The sequence below is a fragment of the Amblyraja radiata genome, chromosome 2 (assembly GCF_010909765.2).
Source record: "Amblyraja radiata isolate CabotCenter1 chromosome 2, sAmbRad1.1.pri, whole genome shotgun sequence".
In the NCBI taxonomy this organism is placed as follows: domain Eukaryota; kingdom Metazoa; phylum Chordata; class Chondrichthyes; order Rajiformes; family Rajidae; genus Amblyraja; species Amblyraja radiata.
The window spans coordinates 51,262,958-51,279,454 of record NC_045957.1 but is presented as its reverse complement, the minus strand read 5'-3'; the positions used below and the strand labels follow the sequence as shown (position 1 = coordinate 51,279,454).

Below are 16,497 nucleotides of genomic sequence, written 5' to 3'. Positions count from 1 at the left end.
GATTAAATGCTACTCAATTGAGTAGGGCTCTTCACTGGGCTTCTGGACTCTGTTTCAGTAGAGCACCAAATGCATCCACAGTGATGCTATCAGCCACAAATATAAATCTTTGGACAAATATGCTTTTGGACTTTATCAATGCTGGAAAGCTCTTTGTTGATGAACATTTTCACAGATTTTACTGCTGGTTGATTTGCATTAGCAAGCAAGATTAATTTATCTACACACATGTTTCCATCCCCTGCTGAAATCCACAAACTTACACGTTCCTTTATACCTGAATTAAAACAGATATTTGAAGGTTGCCAGACTAGCATGATCCAGTGAGGAACAGTCATTACAACAATTGATCCTTATCTGATCATCTATCAACTGAACTTGAGCGGATGGTACCTTATGATTAAGAATGCAAATTCTGAAATATGATAGATCCCCCCAATATTGGTAATGAAACAATATCATTCATTAACCTACCTTCTGCTCAATTTCTGCTGCAGTTAGCTTCGTTGACTCCAGTTTCTCCACCAGGTCAGTATCACCTAGGAAGTTGCCCTCGGCCGCAGACAAATGCATAAGGAGCTCGTCCTCAAGCCGTTTCAGCTCAATCTTAAAATGATTCTGGTGCTTTGTTAAGGTTGACTGTGCAGAAATCAGAATGCTCAGTGCATAGAAACAAAGGAATGTATCATCACCCGACATTCTTTTAAAACATATATTATTGTTCCCAATATTTTCTGTTTGGATTAAGCTAATATTAAGGATGAAGCTTTATTTGAAATTTTTGCAGTATTGATGGAGAATTTTGATACAAATTGTTGATAACACAACCAACAGTGTTTTTGTCAAGGATTAACACCATAAGGTAAATTTAATCCCCAAAATAGTCGGATTAATATTGGGTGAGAATTTAAAGTCCTAAACCTTCCCTTATTTATTCCCTTTTTGAGAGGTTGCAGGCAGACAACCTACTTCCAGGAATCAGTTTTGTAATATTGAAGCTGGCTCCACAGATTCAACCTGTTCTTGCATCTAGAAAACTGATAGTTCAAAAGGGAGGACAGCTCTGCAGAAAATGCAGATCATCCATGTAAATAAATAAAAGTATATCTCCCAGCGCAGTAAGCTACCTTCTGACTGCTAAATCAACATTCCTTCACCCAGAGAACCCCACGATCATGGATTGAAAACCCTCACATATCCAATCACTCCCCACAATTCCACCATAGCACAGAGATTGGATCCCAAACCACTAGCAGCTATAGGCCTTCTTACTGAGGAGGTAGCCTGCTCCAGAATGGAATCAAAATGACAAATTGGTAGCCAAAGTTATTAATTAGGACTTGTTGTTTACGTTAAGAATGCAGAGCTGAACTTCTCTGCACACTGAGAATCTGGGATTTTTTATTCAAATCATCCCCAAACATCTACTACCAATTTAAACCAATCCCATCCAAAATTATGATCAATATCCTCTTTGAAGAAAAATGTACACTTTCACAGATGTTTTGCATGGTTTTGCTACCTTCTTGGGCCTGTTTCCCTTAGCTTTACTGTGTCGGTGAAAGCAGTGAAATGCTGCATCAGGAATTGGTGCATTGTGAAGGATACAGTTTAACACTGCTTGCTGCAGAGGGTGCAGAGTACAAACCACCAGTACAGGCCACTCTGTTACTTTCATGTCTGTATGAAAATGAACTACTCTGAGTTCTACACTGCTGCTGGGATTTAAAAAATTGTCACTTGCATTGAAATCTCCTGCTCGTGTTGTGACCTTATACAATGACAATTTATGCTGTTACGTCATGGCTATCAAGTTCATACCTTTTGGCAGTGGTAACATTTTGTGGATTGGCATCTTAATTGGATGAAAAAGGTAGTTAAGTGCAAAAGCAGTGCAAGTTTTTGATCTGGCGTTTTAATGACTTGCCCAATAAATTTAGAGCAGGCAGGCTTTGGTAAAAGCAGGCCTGAAATGAAATGTATACAGCTGGCAGAGCTGCTGATCGCCAAATACCTTTTTTTTTAAACCACCTTGGCTGCTCATGTCATCACCTTTATGGAACTGTGTACCTGTACCCCTAGGTCTGTTTGTTCCACAATACTCTCCAGGTCCTACCATTTACTGTGCTTATACGGCCCAGGTTTAATTTACCAAAAAGCATCACCTCATACATAATGCATCACCTGATATGTAAAGATTATAGATCTCCAGAAACAATGTGAATGTATATATATTTATGCTGGTAGCTACACACAGGTTAAAATGTCACCACTTTTACTTTGCTCTTTCCCTCTCACCATTGAAAATTACCAACCAAGTGCTATTGTCTGAAGGACAATTTGGTAACCGATGGGCAAGGTCATTTGAAGTCATTAATCACATTAAGTAATTTAGACTGTTGCAAGAAAGAAGAAAAAGCATGCAAAGGAACAGGAAAGTCTTTCACAGTTGTCCCTAATATGATTTATGTTATTCCCGTCTCATCGTGGGAGAGTACATCTCAAGGAAGGTACCTTCAAGTGCTCCAGATCCGGCCTTTCTATGTTGACCACTTCAGCCAGCAGCTGATCTTCAAGCCCATCCCTTGTGACAGTAAAATTGATGAGTGTTGTCTGAGCCTGCATCTCAGGCTTGTAATGAGGGTTGGCCAACTTTGTGTGAAGAATTAGTCGGAAACAGCTATTGAAATCACACTCTTTGTCACCAATCTTAATGTATCTGAGAAGTAAAAGTTTGTTTTAGATATTCATGTATAATGCAGGACTTTTAACCTGTTCTTTACTTTGTGAAGTTAAGCATAGCGGAAAAGTGGAGTCCTTACCATTTCTCATTATAATATTATTTTAATCGTGTTATTATTTGGTCTGAATAGACCTTTAGTGTGAAAACCATGCTATTTTTACAAACACGCCTCATTTCCAAAGTACCATTTATAGAGGAGGAATGGTATGAACTGCCAGTGGTGGGAACAGGCTTATATTTTTGTTCAATGCGACACAAAACGTTTATTTTCTAATTATTTAATATTGCATTTCATTCTCAAGCCAATTCTCGTTTATAACACTTAGAGCTAGATAGAATATCCTGTGCAAATTCAATCCCACATTAACAATACTTACTGTCACCACTTCTAACATATACTGCAAGATCCAATTTTAATTACAAGCAGAGAACAAGTGCGCCTCAGACCTTATGGTCTGCTATTTGAATGGTGAGCCGTGGTCAGCATTGGTTCGTGACAGGCAGGAAATCAATTGTTTCTTTTTTTGAGCTAGCTAATAGAGGTGATTTTACAGGAGAGTTACTCAGATGGGGCGAGCATGGCCAAAACATTTCATAGAATCATAGAAAATAGGTGCAGGAGTAGGCCATTCGGCCCTTCGAGCCTGCACCGCCATTCGATATGATCATGGCTGATCATCCAACTCAGTATCCCATCCCTGCCTTCTCTCCATACCCCCTGATCCCTTTAGCCACAAGGGCCACATCTAACTCCCTCTTAAATATAGCCAACGAACTGGCCTCAACCACCTTCTGTGGCAGAGAATTCCACAGATTCACCACTCTCTGTGTAAAAAATTATTTTCTCATCTCGGTCCTAAATGATTTCCCCCTTATCCTTAAACTGTGACCCCTAGTTCTGGACTTCCCCAACATCGGGAATAATCTTCCTGCATCTAGCCTGTCCAACCCCTTAAGAATTTTGTAAGTTTCTATAAGATCCCCCCTCAATCTTCTGAATTCTAGCGAGTACAAACCGAGTCTATCCAGTCTTTCTTCATATGAAAGTCCTGCCATCCCAGGAATCAGTCTGGTGAACCTTCTCTGTACTCCCTCTATGGCAAGAATGTCTTTCCTCAGATTAGGAGACCAAAACTGTACGCAATACTCCAGGTGTGGTCTCACCAAGACCCTGTACAACTGCAGTAGAACCTCCCTGCTCTTATACTCAGGGCTAGGGAGGTGCAATTGTTCTTTTTTTTTCTTTTTTTTTTTAATATTTTTTTTTTTTAATTAGAAGTACAATGATATGGTGCCATAGGTACCTAGTATATATTGACATGTTACAGATAATGTACAGCTTCTTATTTTCTTTTATTTTCACAATAAAAAGGAGACAGAAAGAGAATAGAAAAGAAATAGAGAAGTGTGTGATATCAGAAAGTGAGAAAAAGAAAGTGAGAAAAGAAAGAGAATAAAAAGAAAAGAAGAAGAGGTAGAAAGCAGAAGAATAAAGGGGAGATAGCTATTTGTTATCTTTCTGTGCAATCTTTCTGTCTCACCAGAAAACAAACTTGTTTTATTTTGTGCATTGCATTCAGGGTGTAAATGTCCCCTGCTTGCTCTGCACAGAGTTCACGTGTTTGTGCTTTGAAACCGGAATCTTCCTGTTGGCAGAAATGATGGTAGTTGGAATCAGAGCAGGAAACAGGCAGAAAATGCACTCTAGATTTACAGACTTCATCCATGTGCTTCCTCGTGGTGAGTTATTAATATTGCCTTACATTTACATACACATTCCTCCTCAATTCTGGGCAATTCATAAGCAGATAAGTGGAAATTCTGAAGTATGGTTATATGTTAAACTCTGAAATTAACCACAAAAATGTATTTGCAGTGTAAAGACTCCAATCTTTAAACCAATACACTTATTACAAGACAAAAATGGAAAGTTAAATATCCAAGAATTATGGTGATTAATCTAGCTCATCAGACCCGAGTCACGACAACTCTTCACCTGAAGCTAACTGCTCTATCCTGGCTTCCCTTTGTTATGTTTACTTCTTATTTTACAACATATCCAGTTCCTCTTAAGTCCCTATACTTTAAAAAAGTGGAATTTTAACTTTTTTTAAAAACATGCACTACCAATTTACTTACCAGCCTTGCATTAATTTCCTCTCAAGACCTTTTACATATACCTTTTCCCCCACTTTTCATGGTTCTTGCAAAGGCAACTCACTTCAGGACTAAATGCGTTCAGTGTCATGAATACTTGGTGCAGGAGGCCAAATGTCAGATAATTGCATGTAATTTATTCACCTTTTGATTCCATTATGATTGGCCATATTATACACATAGAAATAATCTCTCTGTACAGGATTTAAGACTCTCTGAAATTAAATGGGATTAGCCACTACAATATCAAGTAGACCCGATAAGAGATGTTAATCTGCGCTTCTTCTCAAAACAGAATTATTGCACCATTCATGGACCATTACTAAAACAAATTGAAGTCTTTATTGATGGATTAGGCCAAAGGGAACTGTAAGACATGAAAGGAATAATTGGTGCTCATTACTTCACACTCTACAACACTCTAATTATTATTGAAGTTCAATTCCTGTGCAAAATCCATCACCAACATCTCTGCAGCTATTACTAATTAGAGAAAAGGTACAATACAGCAATGGTAGTAACTGGGGCAAAAACACAATGAGAATGCGAAAGATGAAGCAAGAAAGAAAAAAACTACAATATTCTGATCCTAAACATTCTCAGAGCATCTTTTGCTGTCTTGCCATGGATTCACCAGAACTGTGGAGGCAACCAAGAATACACTGAACAAAGAAGAAACTCATATGTCAGGCTGTTATTCATCGATTACCGCTCGGCATTTAATACAATCATCCCCTCCAAGCTGGTTACCAAACTCGCAGAACTGGGTCTCTGCGCATCCCTCTGCAATTGGATCCTCGACTTCCTCATTCACAGACCACAGTCTGTTCATATTGGTGGAAATGTGTCAGCCTCGATAACAATCAGCACGGGAGCATCTCAAGGCTGCGTGCTCAGCCCCCTGCTGTACTCACTCTATACTCATGACTGCGTAGCCGGTCACAGTGCGAACTCCATCATCAAGTTCGCTGACGACACAACTGTTGTGGGATGTATCACTGATGGGAATGAGTCAGAATATAGAAGAGAGATCGAGCAACTGTCCATATGGTGCCAGCACAATAACCTGGTCCCCAACACCAGCAAAACCAAGGAACTGATTGTGGACTTTGGAAGGAGTAGGATGGGGACCCACAGCCTTGTTTATATCAACGGGTCGATGGTTGAAAGGGTCAAGAGCTTCAAATTCCTGGGCGTGCACATCTCTGAAAATCTTTCCTGGTCCGAGAACACTAATGCAATTATCAAGAAAGCTCATCAGCGCCTCTACTTTCTGAGAAGATTACGGAGAGTCGGTTTGTCAACTCTCTCTAACTTCTACAGGTGCACAGTAGAGAGCATGCTGACCGGTTGCATCGTGGATTGGTTCGGCAACCTGAGCACCCTGGAGAAGAAAAGACTACAAAAAGTAGTAAACACTGCCCAGTCCATCATCGGCTCTGACCTTCCTTCCATCGAGGGGATTTATCGCAGTCGCTGCCTCAGAAAGGCTGGCAGTATCATCAAAGACCCACAACATCCTGGCCACACACTCATCTCCCTGCTACCAGGTAGAAGGTACAGGAGCCTGAAGACTGCAACAACCAGGTTAATAACCAATTATCTGTTATTTGCACTTTATCATTTTATTTATTCATGTGTATATATATTTATATTACAGAATATGCACACATTGATCTGTTTTGTAGTAAATGCCTGCTATGTTCTGTGTACTGAAGCAAAGCAAGAATTTCATTGTCCTATCAGGGACACATGACAATAAACTCATTTGAACTTGAACATACTGTTCATTCCACTGCAATTTTGGTTGCAGACTAGGAACTGGTTCAAAGAATTTCTAACCTATGTTCTCTCCTTGTAACAACAGTACTGAAATTCAGTGGTTCCTCCATGAATGCATGAATACGCAAGGTAATATTATGAGCACTGTTCTTCGTGTGGGGGTTGCCAGTCACTGCAAGGTTGCAGCAGAAATCGAGTTGTGCATTGAACTTGTCTGGTTGACACACATAAGTGGGTAATGAATGATGGACTGTCAGGATGTGTGCCATCATTCACTTAATTATCCCTAGCAACGCATCTTGAAATGTTGCAACCCGGAGCTCTTCAAATATATTGACAAATTTGGACCTGTATTACTTTATTCCCTATCCACATTCCCTTCAATGCTGGAATAATTTTTCCTTCCATTTTGGCATTCCAATTCCCCTTCAATGTTCATCTAAAAAGACATTTTTCCTTAAGTAATCCCTCACTTAACCTAATATTTAACGTAAACTATTAATTCCCAATTAAACTGATTAGCTGCACCTTGGACCAACTTTTTTTTATCTGCCATATTTCTAACTTTTCTTTCTTTCATAAACGTGATTGCAGCAAAAGATGGCAGGTGACTGTTTAAGAACACAAGGTGCTAGTTACACTGTGGAGGCTATTGAAACTGAGAAACAATTGAAATGGGCAAGACATTGCTTTGATCGGCACTTAACTTTAATAAGCAACGTAACAAATGGCCTTTAGTATTTTAAGCTTGCAGTAACAAAATTAAAATTTAAGCAGTTTAAAAGAACGGTACACTCAGCAGGTTAGTGTCTTTGGAAGGAGAAATGGAGTTAATGTTTAAGATTGATGTCCTTTCACCCTGAACAGTTGGTTGTGGGAATTCACTTAGGGTTTCCTCACCCTCTCACACCACCACCCCAATGTCCCAGGCCTCCCATTTTGATCTCAATCTCTGAATGCGGGAATCAGCAACAGGGGCAACCAATATTGCCATTCCCGAGCTGCGTTGGACAAGGTGGCCTTCTAGAGTTGCTGCTCTCCATGTGCTGATGGAAGTCCCACTGGGCTCTCAGTGAAGGGTTTCCAGGATTATGAACACCGATCAATGTCACCGAGTGATGTAAATGGGGGAAAACCGAGCAGTGTTGTCAATGGGGGAAAAACTCTCACTCAGCTATAGTGGACAATTGGCAATAATGGCCAACATTCTCCACTCCCCCCACCCCTATGGTTCATTATAACCATTGTAACAAGGGTTTACTGTACACAAGTAACCACAAGATAGAATACATCATGTGTTCACAAAATAGAAGTAAAAATGGAGAAGCACCTTCAGTCCAAAGTACTTTCTAAATATTTATTACGTTAATACATTTTCATATTTCTTTTACATTAAATTCAATATTGGAAATCAGTTTCAGCATTAAATGGTTTTAATTTCTGTTTGTTTAAGATATTTGTAGCCAACTGGTTCTGTTTTAATGTGATATTTTTAGGCCAAATTAACTGTGATTAATAAATAACTGCTTGTGAAAGACTTAGCAGGAAGTATGTGTATTTATCATTTAGCAAAATGGTACAATTTGCAATGTTTCTATTCTATTTTGACAGCATTTTATTTCTGAAAGTACACAGACATCCAGAAATTGGGTCACCCAGCACTATCATTTTCAGTGGAATGCAATCAAAAATCTTTTTAGCCCGGATAAAATTGCACTGGCGGTCATTTCCAGGTGAATTGGCGTCAATCGCAAAAGTAGACAGGACAATTCTGGTCACAATCCATGTTAGTGTCTGCTATGTCGCAGCAATGTGTGCCTGATGACCCCAGAGAGAAGAAACAAAATATTCATGTCATTTAATGTTGTCTGCACTACAATTCAAATGGAACCGAATGTTGATTAAGAATCAAGCACACCGGAACAATGGATCCATGACATTGGTGACAGCCAGCTCTGTGAGGAATTTTATTTTCAGTGTTGGAATACATGATTCTCCTGTTGTGGACTTTGGTTTTGTCCAGGAACTGTAATCACTTGCATTGCTCCTAATCTCCTGCCACTCACTGCATGCACTCCATATGCTGAACTACTTTGCCAGTTTGCCACAACTGCTGCACATTACTCAGCTATCACAGCATAGCCGCAACAGTGGATCTCTGCAACAATTCTGAACGGCCGAAAAAATGCCAGGCTCCTAGTCTGCCACACACACTCAAGCAAATGCAACATTCATGGAACAAAGCAGAAATGCCACAGTGACTGCCTCAACACTGTTGAATGGTTGCAATGACAGGGGGTTCATTACTGAAGTGCTGCATGCCACTAGACCGCTGTAATACTGAAGAAACAATGCCTGACGGCTATAACATTTCTGGAACAATGCTGATCTGCCACAAAAGTATTTGATAGGCAAAATGTCACTGACTGCATGGCAGCTTGGCATTGTGTGGCAATTGTTACAGCAGTACAAAACTGCCAGACCACCACTGCTCTCTAGATTGCCACAGTGATTGACATAAACTACCACAGAATACTGGAGGATTGCAATGCCTGTGGACATCACAGCACCTTCCCTGACTGTTGCACATGCCATGCCACTGCAACAACTACTGCACACTCCTTTAGATGTTCTGCACACTTAGGAACTGAGAAAAAAAATGGTGTTCAACAGAGAATAGATAACAAAGAGCAGAGTTACAATGTAGAAACAAGGAATCACAGATGCTGATTTACAAAAAAAAGACATTAAATGCTGGAGTAACTCAGTGGGTCATGCAGCATCTCTGGAAAACATGGATAAGCGGCGTTTTGGGTTGGGACCCTTCTTCAGACTGATGAGTTAAAGCCCTGTCCCACGGTATGAGTTCATTCCAAGAGCTCTCCCGAGTTTAAAAAAAATCAAACTCGTGGTAAGCACGGAGAATGAACATAACGGGTACGTTGGAGCTCGGCGACGTCTCTTAGCGCTAATGGCAGGTACTCAGGAAGACTTGCTAACGGCAGGTAAGCACGGGAAGACTCGTGAAGATTTTTCAACATGATGAAAAATGTCCACGAGAGTCCCGAGTACCGACGAGTGGCCATTACCGTAAATCTCCGAGTTCGAATCAGGGCAAACTCGGGAGAGCTCTTGGAATGAACTCGTACCGTGGGACAGGGCTTTTACAATGATGGATAAGTGCCAAATTGACAAACATCCATGTAATGTTTGCCATCATGTGAACTGTTCAAATTTACAATACCCAAGCTTTCTGGTTCTCTTGTTCAGTTAAGAGTTCAGTAGCCTTGATGCCGAAGAATTCAATGATCTAGAAGTATTGGCTGAGGTATGATTGATCTTTGTCCTCGATGTCTCTCCACTTTAATAAAAGCGAGACACCAGGTCAGGACTCAATCTACTACACACCATTGGAACTGGGCCAGGGCAGCACTCAGGGGCTCCTGTATATCTAGGGTGCCTTCACCAAAGAGGATGGTGAATTGTGCAAATGCCCCCTGCTGGTCTTCAATGTTGGATTTGGCTGAGGTATGATTGGATTTGATTCAATGTTGGATTTGATTCAATTTGCCTTGTCTGCTCAGATAACTGGAGAATAGAACCTCGAAGCAGGGTGCATCTGCTAGGTAAATAGGGTTCTGTCAACAGGTCATATTTTTCAGCTTCATTATGTCTATTGCTGCCAAACAATTTCACCATATTTGATGAGGCATTTGAGTTGGCCACTGTAGCATACACTGCAGTTATACAAAGGTTCCCAACAAAAGTCTTGTCTCATCTGCAGATCCCAATAGCCATCAGGTTTAAGGAGCAGGGATTTAATCATTGGTCTTAACAACAATTGCTTCATCATTAAATTCCAAGAGTTCCCTAAACAACTAACTTCTCAATTTACTGTCTTTTAATTTTTTTACTTCCTTGTGTTGAAATAATTCTTTGTGTGCAAGCAAATTGCCCTCAGATCCTTCTTAGATCATTCACTCATTTGTAACGCTCCTTAAATGAAGCAAAACAGCAAAAGGTGCTCTGATGTTTGATATTAAACCAAATTTCACTGTCATAAGTCAATATTAGTTAATATATTCGAAAATAACACTTAATTTTAAAGCATGATCAGAAGTTTGTTCAGAGAGATTTGTTAAAGGGGAGAGGAAGCCAGAGAAGGAAACAGAACAGTGAGAAGATGGATGTTTTTGAAAACATGGATAAAAAATGGAAAAGAGAAAGATGAACCATGATAGACACAAAAAGCTGGAGTAACTCAGCGGGACAGGCAGCATCTCTGGAGAGAAGGAATGGGTGACATTTTGGGTCGAGACCCTTCTTCAGTCTCGACCCGAAACGTCATCATTCCTTCTCTCCAGAGATTCTGCCTGTCCCGCTGAGTTACTCCAGCTTTTACTGTCCATCTTTGGTTTAAACCTGCATCTGCAGTTCCTTCTTACACAAAGATGAACCATGAATGGTTTTGGTAATATCACGCATTCTTGCTGCTTCTTGAGGAATAGATCGGGTAGATGCACAGAGTCTCTTGCCCAGAGTTGGGGAATCGAGGACCAGAGGACATAGGTTCATGGTGAAGGGGAAAAGATTTAATAGGAATCCAAGAGGTAACCTTTTCACACAAAGGGTGTCGGTGTATGGAACAAGCTGCCAGAGGAGGTAGTTGATGCTGGGACTATCCCATCATTGAAGAAACAGACAGGTACATGGATAGGACAGGTTTGGAAGGATATGAACCATGCGCAGGTAAGTGGGACTAGTGTAGCTGGGACATTGTTGGCCGGTGTGGGCAAGTTGGGCCAAAGGGCCTATTTTCAACTGTATTACTCTATGACTCTTAGATATACACTCGCAGATTATATAAGTTTGGCTATGACATACAGAAATATCTGATAATGTTCTTTATTAAACTAAGTAAATAGCATTACAAGATTAAGTTCAGTGTACGAGTATGGTGCTGATTACCACCTATTTGCCAAGATCACTCAGTACGTTACAAGTGTGCATCGTAATTACACTGGGTTCATCAAGACTGGTTTGATGTCCCCAAGAAACTCCAGCGTTCCGTCATTTATAGATTTAATTATGTAGGAGAAATGTAGCTATAATATGTCATTAGCTTCTCTATGTACTATGTTGATGCATAAGCTCATTTAGTGGTAAGGTTAACTGCTATCATTTGTTGTGCATGACCATTAATGTCTAAGGTTGTTTATTACACGCTGACATTTCATACACAAGTGCTCATTAGTTCCTGTAGCCTTCAACGTCTTATCTCTTCCTTGTGCATCCATAATATAATCTTATTTATACAAAGTTATCTTGCTTTGGTCCTTTTGAATGATTTACGATAAGCCTACTATATTTTTCATGTCTAATCATGGATAGTTAATAAGAAAGTCTGCAGGCTTGACCTTGTGTTTTACTTTCGGCTAATAAGGAATGTGTATATATGGTTTATCATTATAAGCTTACTTACAGTAGGTCCTTCTTCCTGTGCACTCATACTTGTAATTTCTACAGAATAATATGTTGATGTTTTTGCCTGTTTCAGAAATGTGCATCTTCCCCCGAGTCCCTCATCAAACTGGGAAAGCCCTCAAATTGTATTTAAAACATGAAATGGGAAAGGTCTTCTGTTTGACACCTGACTAATTCCTATTGCTTCAGTGTAAAGCATTATACTGTAAAGCATTACATTACACTTTACAGTGTAAAGCTCCTACCCTTGTGCTTTAGACCAAGGAAATAGCCACACAGAGTGCAAAGCCGAGAGAAGACATCCTCTCAAATCACAGATATGAATGGTAGCCACATAATTTATAGCATTGCGTGTTAGAGCTGTAGGACCGTGGGTGAGTAATTACATTTATATTTGCTGCCTGGTTATTAACAAGATAATTAATTGATGACTTGTCAAAACACTTACCTTCCCTTTTTAATTGTGTTTCGTCCAAGTAGAGGATCGAGAACTGGATCAATGGTTTCCTCGAGATTTTCAATGAGGATGACATTGCCACAGGATAATGCATGCTCAATAATATCTAAATAACTTCATATAAAAAGATTCAAATTGCATATTGGTAATCAACATTTTTGTTAAGTAATCACTGTGCTTAAATAATTAAATAATTGAGAGAAAATGTTTAAAGAATTATTAGAGAATAATCTTAGTTCTTTGCAGACCATTTACCCTTTCTGTCCCATGTGCAAAACTCTCAGATCACTTCCATACTTGTTTCGAATCCACTTGATCCCTTGTTGTTGTGGGTCAATCATAAGTGGCCAACGTTCACAGTTGACCAGAATAGTCGCATTTTCTGTTGACATCCTATCGCTGGGCAATCCTTCATTATTCCAGGTTGCAATTGTGGCATCATCGGTCAACATTGCTATAGGATCTAGTCCTTCAGTAATTGGTATGGAAACCTGTGAGAACCAGGAAAGAGTGTGTACAACTAAATACAAGATTATTTTCCTATGAACTGCCAATACATGGGACCGTTTACAGCCATTATTCACAGCAGTAAATTAAGATATTTAGATGAAAATATTTAGGAGGTTTTCGTTTAAAGTTTTTATTCTGTCGGCAATAGATTAAATGAATAGCAATGTATGATAAGTATATACACCCAAAGTAGATCTTAAGACAAGGCTCAAACCTCTGAAGTTAAGAAATAATTTCTCCTGGGGGAGAGGGTGGGGATTTTTAATCCCTGAAATGAACAGAAGAGGGAAGTGTTGAGAACAAAATGAAGTTTAACTGTTTAAATATTTCAATTCAAATCAAAAAATAGCTACGATGGAGATGAAGGGGGGGGGGGCAGAGTCGGTAGCGGTCTGGAGGCGGGATAATTTAAGGTCCTTGGTGGAGTGATGGTGGGCCAGGAATTTTTGATTAAAGAGGTGTATCTTCCGGCGGATGAAATATAGTTGTGGTCCGTTGCAGGTCTGGGTTAGTGAGGCCCGAAGTTCCGGGAGAGTCAATGCGAGGTCCTGCTGGTGCCGGCGCATCGCGGCCAGGGTGGATCTCAGTGCCCGGTTGGAGAATTGTTGGGTATGCCGGTGGATAGCCAGTCATAGAAACATAGAAACATAGAAATTAGGTGCAGGAGTAGGCCATTCGGCCCTTCGAGCCTGCACCGCCATTCAATATGATCATGGCTGATCATCCAACTCAGTATCCCGTACCTGCCTTCTCTCCATACCCTCTGATCCCCTTAGCCACAAGGGCCACATCTAACTCCCTCTTAAATATAGCCAATGAACTGGCCTCGACTACCCTCTGTGGCAGGGAGTTCCAGAGATTCACCACTCTCTGTGTGAAAAAAGTTCTTCTCATCTCGGTTTTAAAGGATTTCCCCCTTATCCTTAAGCTGTGACTCCTTGTCCTGGACTTCCCCAACATCGGGAGCAATCTTCCTGCATCTAGCCTGTCCAACCCCAGTCGGTACCGATAGTCCGGCTGGGGTCCGAACTGGGAGGTAGGGAACTGGAGCTGGAAACCATGGGGTATGAGATGATGGCGCAGGCAGGCCCCGAGGAAGCAGATGTGGCTGTGGTATCTGGTCTGGGTAAGGATGTGATCGTAGAGTTGGAGGGCAGGGGGGATCACAGAGAGGGGGCAGGGAACTCTCATTCTTCAGGGAACGGGGGTTCCCCTCCTCCACCATAGATGAGGCTCGCACCAGGGTCTCTTCCATACCCCGCAACACTGCTCTCTCTCCCCATCCCCGCACTTGCAACAAGGGCAGAGTCCCCCCTAGTCCTCACCTTTCACCCCACCAGCCGTCACATACAACAAGTAATCCTCTGTCAGTTTCGCCACCTCCAACGTGACCCCACCACTCGCCACATCTTCCCATCTCCCCCCATGTCTGCCTTCCGCAAAGACCGATCCCTCCGCAACTCCCTTGTCAATTCTTCCCTTCCCTCGCGTACCACTCCCTCCCCGGGCACTTTCCGTTGCAACCACAAGAAATGCAACACCTGTCCCTTTACCTCCCCCCTCGACTCCATTCAAGGACCCAAGCAGTCGTTCCAGGTGCGACAGAGGTTCACCTGTATCTCCTCCAACCTCATCTACTGCATCCGCTGCTCTAGATGTCAGCTGATCTACATCGGTGAGACTAAGCGGAAGTTGGGCGATCGTTTCGCCAAACACCTCCACTCGGTCCGCAAGAACCTACCTGACCTCCCGGTGGCTCAGCACTTCAACTCCCCCTCCCATTCCCCGTCTGACCTCTCTATCCTGGGTCTCCTCCATGGCCAGAGTGAGCAACACCGGAAATTGGAGGAACAGCACCTCATATTCCGCTTGGGGAGTCTGCATCCTGCGGGCATGAACATTGAATTCTCCCAATTTTGTTAGCCCTTGCTGTCTCCTCCCCTTCCTCAGCCCTCGGGCTGTCTCCTCCCATCCCTCAGCCCTCGGGCTCCTCCTCCTCCTTTTTTCTCCCTTCTCCCCGCCACCCCCTATCAGTCTGAAGAAGGGTTTCGGCCCGAAACGTTGCCTATTTCCTTCGCTCCATAGATGCTGCTGCACCCGCTGAGTTTCTCCAGCATTTTTGTGTACCTACGATGGAGATTAGTTACTTTAAGAGGTAGGTTAGGGTCTGAATGCTAATCTGATTCAGAAAAGTAGTTCAGTTTATTAAGAAGTGTTATTGTGATAGTACCGTTAGGTATTTATTTTATAGCAATTTTGGTGGCACTGACAAAGCCAGCATTCATTGCCCATCCCTAATAACTCTTTGTGATGTTGGTGATGAACTGCATTCTTCAAATTCTGCAGCCCTTCAGAAGGTGGTGCGACTACAGTGCTGCTGGAATTTCTACCCAGTGAAGAAGCGCAGGGCATATATTTAGTACATCATGTCTGGATAGTGCCCAAAGTGAGGGGAATCTGCAGTGTTCTATTGTGCCCACTGCTATTATCAAGGACTCAGCCCACCACATCCATGCCAATCAGTGCCCATCCATGTACATAGCAACAGGGAATAACATAGAAAATAGGTGCAGGAGGAGGCCATTCGGCCCTTCGAGCCAGCACCGCCATTCATTGTGGTCATGGCTGATCGTCCCCAATCAATAACCCGTGCCTGCCTTATAGAAACATAGAAACATAGAAATTAGGTGCAGGAGTAGGCCATTCGGCCCTTCGAGCCTGCACCGCCATTCAATACGATCATGGCTGATCATCCAACTCAGTATCCCGTACCTGCCTTCTCTCCATACCCTCTGATCCCCTTAGCCACAAGGGCCACATCTAACTCCCTCTTAAATATAGCCAATGAACTGGCCTCGACTACCCTCTGTGGCAGGGAGTTCCAGAGATTCACCACTCTCTGTGTGAAAAAAGTTCTTCTCATCTCGGTTTTAAAGGATTTCCCCCTTATCCTTAAGCTGTGACCCCTTGTCCTGGACTTCCCCAACATCGGGAGCAATCTTCCTGCATCTAGCCTGTCCAACCCCTTAAGAATTTTGTAAGTTTCTATAAGATCCCCTCTCAATCTCCTAAATTCTAGAGAGTATAAACCAAGTCTATCCAGTCTTTCTTCATAAGACAGTCCTGACATCCCAGGAATCAGTCTGGTGAACCTTTTCTGCACTCCCTCTATGGCAATAATGTCCTTCCTCAGATTTGGAGACCAAAACTGTACGCAATACTCCAGGTGTGGTCTCACCAAGACCCTGTACAACTGCAGTAGAACCTCCCTGCTCCTATACTCAAATCCTTTTGCTTTGAAAGCTAACATACCATTCGCTTTCTTCACTGCCTGCTGCACCTGCATGCCCACTTTCAATGACTG

General features: G+C 41.8%; 1 protein-coding gene across 1 annotated transcript in view; it reads right to left on the bottom strand.

The window, feature by feature from the left end:
• Positions 1–16,497, bottom strand: part of dnah11 (dynein axonemal heavy chain 11) — a 317,498-nt gene that overhangs the window by 52,643 nt on the left and 248,358 nt on the right. The window contains exons 64-67 of the mRNA XM_033046160.1: positions 12,879–13,114; positions 12,615–12,737; positions 2,515–2,719; positions 475–639 (exon numbers count right to left, since the gene is read on the bottom strand). Coding sequence (XP_032902051.1) covers positions 475–639; positions 2,515–2,719; positions 12,615–12,737; positions 12,879–13,114 — 729 coding nt within the window. The remainder of the gene's footprint in view (positions 1–474; positions 640–2,514; positions 2,720–12,614; positions 12,738–12,878; positions 13,115–16,497) is intronic.